The 7,826-nt window shown below is 32.4% G+C and overlaps 1 protein-coding gene across 1 annotated transcript; it reads right to left on the bottom strand.

Moving 5' to 3' along the window:
- Positions 1–3,266: 3,266 nt before the first annotated feature.
- Positions 3,267–7,488, bottom strand: LOC134697027 (uncharacterized). The gene is made up of 6 exons (XM_063559043.1): positions 7,248–7,488; positions 5,621–5,708; positions 4,997–5,136; positions 4,181–4,228; positions 3,897–3,917; positions 3,267–3,498 (listed from the first exon to the last, which is right to left on the bottom strand). Exons 1-6 carry the CDS (start codon positions 7,318–7,320, stop codon positions 3,407–3,409), a joined length of 462 nt encoding a protein of 153 aa, XP_063415113.1. The 5' UTR covers positions 7,321–7,488; the 3' UTR covers positions 3,267–3,406.
- Between the last annotated feature and the right edge of the window lie 338 nt (positions 7,489–7,826).

Genomic DNA, 7,826 nt, shown 5'->3' with positions numbered 1-7,826 from the left:
CTTTAATTTGTGGATAAATCCATCCACGAAAACCACGAAAATCGGTTCCCCAGAATAAAAGTACTTTCCTGTGAATCTGTCAACTATTATGAATCGGTATGAGAGAAACACTTTATGTAACTAACAGGTTATATTGTCAAATTACATGATGCGACTTAGTCAGACAGGCATTACCCATTTCCATTCTCAATTTTATTATTAGTGCCGTGTGGAGACAATAGAGGGACTCTTCGTGCTTCATGTTTATGCTCTAAAAATATACTACATTATGGAGTGTGTGTCCGAGCATGAACTTCTCAATGTTCATTACTTTAGGTATTTCTATCAAAAAGTAGTATTTCAATATTCAGCCCCATTCTTCTATTTATTCAGATGTCAGTCGCTACTCTGATATACCCTATCTTTTATTTTATTTTTCTGGCAATTTATAAGGGATAGCGTATGACGTCTTAAGTCGAACTGTCAATGATAACAGGGAAAAAGATTTTAAACTGATTTTTGTTTTTTTAACTTATGGTATGCTCTTATGCTACTGTTTATGTTAGTTTATGTTTGAGTGCTCGTGAACATACAACTTGGATCTCCTCCCCTACAAACGCCACCATTATGTGTTTGCCCCTACCAAGTCATTAGTCTGTAATTCAGTGGTTGCCGTTGGTTGATGTATATAATTTATTTGTTTGTGGTTCTGTACATATAACAGGCCGTTATTTTCTCTCATCCAAAAGGTTCATGAACAAAGGTACGCTACAGTCTATAGTTGTCTTTATTATCAATCACTTACCTTTTCTGCATCATTGAACTTGAATATATGGCTGTATTTACTCCAAAAAAAACCCATAAGTAGAACATAGTTTCACAGAACGATAGTAAGGCAACACTAAAATACCAATGGTCAAACGTTATAAATCAATTGAAAGAAAAACAAAACCAGGTCACAAACTACAACATGTTTAACAGTAAGTATAACTACGAACATGTAACAACGGAAACACTACTGCTAATTTCTGACTTGGTACATAATATTTTCAGAAAAAAATGGTGATTTGACTCTCATTTAATGGGTAGCTAAATGTTAGATCTTGGATTAAAAGGGGGAAAAAATCCGGACGATACCGAGTTTGAATGAAATATACTTTAAAGCATACAAATACATTTTACAACAGATGCAAGATCATTATTTGCCCTAATTGAGAGGCAAAAGAGGGACGAAAGACACCAAAGGGACAGTCAAACTCATAAATCTAAAACAAACTGACAACGCCATGGCTAAAAATGAAAAAGACAAACAGAAAAACAATAGTACACGTGACACAACATAGAAAACTAAAGAATAAACAACACGAACCCCACCAAAAACTAGGGGTGATCTCAGGTGCTCCGGAAGGGTAAGCAGATCCTGCTCCACATGCGGCACCCGTCGGGTTGCTTATGTGATTACAAAACCGGTAAATAGTCTAATTCGGTAGGTCAAATTCATGAAAAGGGATGGGGATTGCAGTTACGACGTAAGGAACATATCCGATATCATTTGTGAAACGGTTATTCCATAACGGTCAACCAACTCGTGATGGCGTCCGTAAAATTTACGAAGGGATGATTTTAACTTCACCATTTGGAACTCTTGGTTTAATAGCTTCCTTGTGAGCAGTAACCCTCTGCAAACTGCAGCTTGAATTGTTAAAACTTTTAAATGTAAATATTATTCGTGTTGTTTTCAATTTGGGTTTTATTTTCTAACTTCAATATTCTTTTAAGATCATGACATGAACAATGAAATGAGAATACTAATGGCCTTGTGTGTCGAAAACGATACATACATATCGCACGAAACCACTAGTTTATAGTCTCCTGAATTTGGCAAATGTAATATAACTCAAATCATTTTTGTGGATGTCCAACCTCGAATACCTCCTAACCTGTGAGAGTGGTGAAACATCCCAATTTAAGCACACACTACAAAACTCAATTGAAAATGGCTTATCAAACCTTAAAATCGACACAAAGCACGCGAAATTACTTTAGACACACATTACATGTTAGTTTTTGAACCGTTATAAGGTAACTCGCAGTTACCGACAACATTTTCAATGGTTTACTTTTAAAATTTGTGACTCAGATGCAGAGTTGTTTTATTGGCACTCGTACCACATCTTCTTATACATATCAAACCCAAGTCAGCTATTCGAAGTAACTGAAAGCTGGCGCAAAGCAAATACAAATTATTAAAAACGTTGCCCATCAAAATTTTCAAATACTTTTAAAACATGATAATTATGTTCGAGGATTCTTTATGTATCCGCCTCTAACCTAAAAAATGAAGGTAAACAATGTATAATACAAACAAAAGCTACATGTCAAAACGCGACCTTTAAACAAAAACTTAACCCATCCTAGATCGACTCTTCTTTTGTGTTTCTTAATGCTTATTTCAAAAATCAATTCACGTAAAATCAAGGAATTCAATCAGTATCAACGCAATGAGTACTTATATGAGAATATATTCATACATTAGACTTTCAATAACGAATGTTCAAACAATCGCTAAAACAATAAGATACTTTCTGTATACTTGGTGCGTCCAATGTGTATTTGCGGATTAACTTTCACCAATCAAACCCCAGATATTAAGCTAAATTTGAAAATATCAACATTAAGAACTATAGAATTGAACACTTACAACACTGGCAAATTCCACCAGAGGTCAGGTCTGTGTGACGCATTCAAATGTTAGTTTCAAAATGATATTATATAAGTAAACGGAGAACTAATAAATGTAAACTTTAAAGTGTACCAGGCTGCATCAAAACACAGAGTAATGTGATAATAATGTCATCGGGGGTAAACATTTGACATAAAGAGGTAGTGTTTCAGTGCTAAAAAATAACGCTCACACATATAACTAACCTATGATGTATAAATACATATGTAAATATATAGTCGATATTTGAAGCTGAAATTTTGTATACAGATCTTGTCCAAAATCATTTTTTCCATTTAAATCAAAAGAAGGTAAACAATAAAATTGAGAATGGAAATGGGTAATGTGTCAAAGAGACAACAACCCAACCAAAGAGCGGAAACAACCAAAGGACAACAATGGGTACACATTGACCAATAATAACATGGTTATTTTCAAAAACTCAACACTTCATTTCATTTCACAGAGAACACACATGCTTATTGCAATTCAATTTGTTTATTCTTGGGTAATTTACAATTAATAATACCTTTTTTGATTTAGATATCATCATTTTTTTTTCAAATAAAGTAATGTTATCAAGTAGCAAGCACCCGTGGAATTTTAGGAATTCATTGGTACAAATATAAATGTTAGACATGGAATATAATATTTAATAAGGACAATTAAATTTCTATCTAAGTTACAACGAATTGTCCAGAATGGTTATGTTGCTTTTTTCGTATCTTTGCCTTCTTTTTTCTCGTCTGCGTTATCCAATGATATCTTCACTTCTTCTATTTTCTTTTTTTCTGCATCTGAAAGAAATTTAGGATTTTAGATAATTTTATATTGCAGAAGTTATGATTATGATTATAATGTTTGACGAAATTCAAAATAGTTGTTAACACCATATAACATTTTAAAAGGACTCGTATTGGCCACTGTCTTTATTCTTAATATTCTTTGTTTAGTATTCTATATTCTTTTGTTGTTTTGTACATTTTTTTTCTATTCTTTTTTTATTCTTTTTTTTGTTGTAATTTTGCTTATTCTTTATACGTCCATCTCTCCCACTCCCCCCCCCCCCCCCCCCCACCTTCTCATCTGTAAAACCCAATATAGGTAATAATAACGCCGGGTCAATACTCATATATTTACTATAAATTCAGATAACTTTACTTCAAAAGTCTTAATACTAATGTACAATTCTCACCTGTTTTCTTGTGTCTTAAAACTAAAAAAAAAAAGAACAAAATAATGTTTGATAAATTAACAATCCGCTGCAATTCTAATTAAATGACAGTTCTGCAAAAGTTATGTCTTCGGATGCCAAAAATTATCCAATGTCAAGTCTGAAATCTCGATATTTTGTTTTTGTTTTCGTTTTAATATCTGTTATTATTAGAAGTTTTTTCAGCTGATCATCGGTGAAAAGATTAGTACGCTGCTAATGTCATTCGAGCTTTTTCGAAAAAAGCTTTAATTTGTTCTACTTACATATTGGTGGTATTGGCGTAGGTTTCATAACAGTTCCACTAGTTGGATCTGAAAAATAATATATTTTATTTAATTTGTGTGTTGGGTTTGTTTTTTGGGGTTTTTTATAATTCTGCATAGTGAACGAGGAATATTAAAATACCTTAGACAAGTGAAACACATATGACTATACATTTCGATTGGTCTCAGAATATGCAAATTAAGTCTATAGTCATCTTTGTTAGTTGGTCATAGTGGTTTTTGTAAAACCATTAGATATACATGTACTTTCAAAGTTTGTCAAGTTTGCACTTCACACTCAAGTCATGGCTGCCTTTGTATAGTGAAAATGTATGATTCAGGTTTAATGTTCAGGATATGTCAAATGTTTTAAATCTCGTTGTTCGAGTTTAACAAGTATCCTGATGTAGCTCCAATTTATTTGCATAAAACTGAATGTAAGGTTAAAAAGCGGAATATCATCATTATTCGACTAAAGTATAGAAAGTAAGGTAGAAACCATATGTGTTGATCTGGAACGCACCTCTTTGTACACTGATACTCTAAATAAACCCTAACCTTAAATGAATGCAACACCCTATTTTGGTTGATAAAACACTACAGTACAATATTTTTTAGAAATTATAGTTAATATTTCTATTGGATATTATTGGATTTGGAATCTCAGTGACGTCCCTTTACTGTCATCATAATGCTTAATTTGCTGAGAATTTTGTCTTTTTCATCGTTTTACCCTTCAAACAGTACATGTATGAGAAGTTACAGATTGCAAACAAAAAAATAAATAATCGAAATATATTGATCTATAATGTTTACCTCCTGTTTGTGCATAGCTATCTTTAGTGGCTGTTTTCTTCTTTCTTCTGTATAAGTACTGAACAAAACATATTGCAAATCCACTGCACAGTAGTATTAAACCAATAAGTCCAAATATTAAACCTAATGCTAATGATACCCTGAAAGAGAAAAAAAATTAAATGTTTGAATGAAGAAGTTTTACAATGATTACGTCCCCCTTTTTATGGGTAAAATATCATTTAGTATAAATTCGTACAAAACAATTGTATTTTACCGTAACAGATATTTTCTTTCCATGAACATCCGCTCCAAAAGTCATAATCAAACCTTTTTGTTTGTGCAGCAGGAAAACCAATTGAATGAATGATTGGTTTGTTATTGGTGTTGCCACTTTAAGCACTCATTACAATATCTTGGTAGTCAATAATTATTTTGTTGTCATCACGAAATGGAATGATAGAAAAGCAGACTTTACTTCGTAAAGCGTTGAAATATAATATTACTTTTTCTTTACTTCTCAAACCAGCTTAATAAACTCATCATAGATATCAGGACTAAATTTTGTTTATACGCCAGACGCGCGTAAATGTTAAATGTTAGAAATGTTACTATTCTATGTTATATACAATGTTTAATATGTACTTGTTAACACAGCATCCGTTTCCACAACAGCCATGCTCACAGGACTGGGCATACGAATTGACAGGGCAGTATGATGCAGCATCAGCACCTGGAAATACAAATAGTATAATGTAAGAAAGGATTCAAAATCCAAGCAGAATCTGTTGCTCCGACTCTTTGGCGAATAAAGAGACAACAACTCGAAATCTATTAAATAAGATGAATCCATATACCTTTTTGATAGGTTTGAGAATAGAAATGGTGAATATGTTAAAGAGAAAACAATCCGACCATGGAGCAGATGAACTGTCGAAGACTACCAATGGGTCTAAACGCAGAAAAAAAAAATGCAACCGGAGTTGGGCCTCAGCTGGCTTCTTAATAAAAATGTGAACTAGTTCAGTGAAAATGCACGTCATACTTAACTTCCAAAATAATATAAATGAACTAAAATCAAAGTATGTAAAACAGATTAAAAAAATATTATCTACGATATAAAAAAAAATGACTGACACCTATTAACACTGAACTGGTGAACCAGTTTCTATCAAATTTAAAGACGTGTATACACTGACACTCATTCAATTTAATGCATTTCAACAAACGACGTGTTTACATTACTTTATAGATAATTTTTGATATATCTCTTACGTAATCCTAGTATGTTTTTGAGGGTCTGGATGGGCTGACTGAATAGGTGATAATGGACCGTATAAAATATTGAACACATATGGGCCATATAGAGAATAAATAGGGTGCTACTATACAAAGAAAAAAATAGATATGTCATAAAAAAGAATACCGAAACAAGGCCTTGAACATTATTACAGAATTCATAACCTTTCCAAATCATATCCTCATATTTACTTATAATTTGCACTAAAAGACTGTTATACCCTATTCTCTGTAGGAATAAAAGACAATAATAGAATGTGTATCTAAGTAACCAACTGTTCACGATCTTGACACCAGTTTAAAGTCGATGTGCTCTTAATTTTGACCCCCTTTCATCCATGATAGTGTTTATTGTACATGACGTGTACTGATCAGTCGTTCAGTATTGGAAAAGAGGGTGGTTGGAGTGGTACATGCAGTTCATCAATGAGGCCCCTCATGGGGGGTCCTAGTAATCACATAATCACCATTTTTTTGCCAATATAATCACATAATCATTAAATATTTGCTTATCTTTAGTAATCAAATAATCATAAACTAAAAATACAGTCCTAGGTAATCAAATAATCATGAAATATTTCGCTTAATAATCAAATAATCATTAAAAAAACGGCCAAGTAATCACATAATCAAAAACCCCATGAGGGCCCTCATCAATGAAAAAACGAAAGATTCACATTAGCAGTAAATGTTTTTTTTTAATATACTTCGCATGCTCTTTTCGGAATTGAGGCAAACTTTGAAGTCTTGGATCTTGATTTTGGATGTTTGCCAATGCTACACTTTATAGTACAAGATTGTACTTAAATTCACAGTCTCATGTATCTATACGTGTGTGATGCATCTTTAGGATTATCGAAAAGGGACAAAACATTGTTTGTTGGCGATTGAAGATGCCCTCCCCCTTTTTCTCTGAATATGTTGTTAAGGTAAACATATTGTATTTCCGACTTCCGGGTTCGTTATTACTTACCTGTTATAACAGAATATACAAATATAAGTCCTATCCCAATAATATTTGACAATAAATTTGAATAAAGTTCCATCTTCAAGTAAACAAGCTAGAGTGAATTTGTCTACATTATATTTTTGCTAAAAATATGTCAAAAATAACTGTCATTTTAAATACATGCAATTATATAGATCGACTGTGTGTATACACCTTAACAATTCAAAAAAGTATATTTAAAGTGCATAACATTTTCCGATAATTGAACAAAGCCACCATTCAATATCTTTATAGTTTAAATACCTCGTAGAGATATTTACAAATGTCCGCTTATTGTAAAAGAATGTGAAATACTCTTGTTTCAATTCTATTTTGAATTGTTGAAAATATTGAAATTATCTTTTAAAAACAATTATCTTGCTTACATTTATTGTCAAGGGAAGTAAATAATGTTGAATGGGAGGGGGGTGCAAAAAATTGCAGAATTCGTAATCAACGCCGGTGGATGGTGAGATCCTTTAGTTGATAGTTTATACTCAACTAACAGCGGTAAGTATTTCTTGCAAGATGATGCGTATTAAACGTATCCAACAAGATAAGATT

The sequence above is a fragment of the Mytilus trossulus genome, chromosome 14 (genome assembly GCF_036588685.1).
Source record: "Mytilus trossulus isolate FHL-02 chromosome 14, PNRI_Mtr1.1.1.hap1, whole genome shotgun sequence".
In the NCBI taxonomy this organism is placed as follows: Eukaryota; Metazoa; Mollusca; class Bivalvia; order Mytilida; family Mytilidae; genus Mytilus; species Mytilus trossulus.
This window is presented reverse-complemented; position numbering and strand designations above follow the sequence as displayed.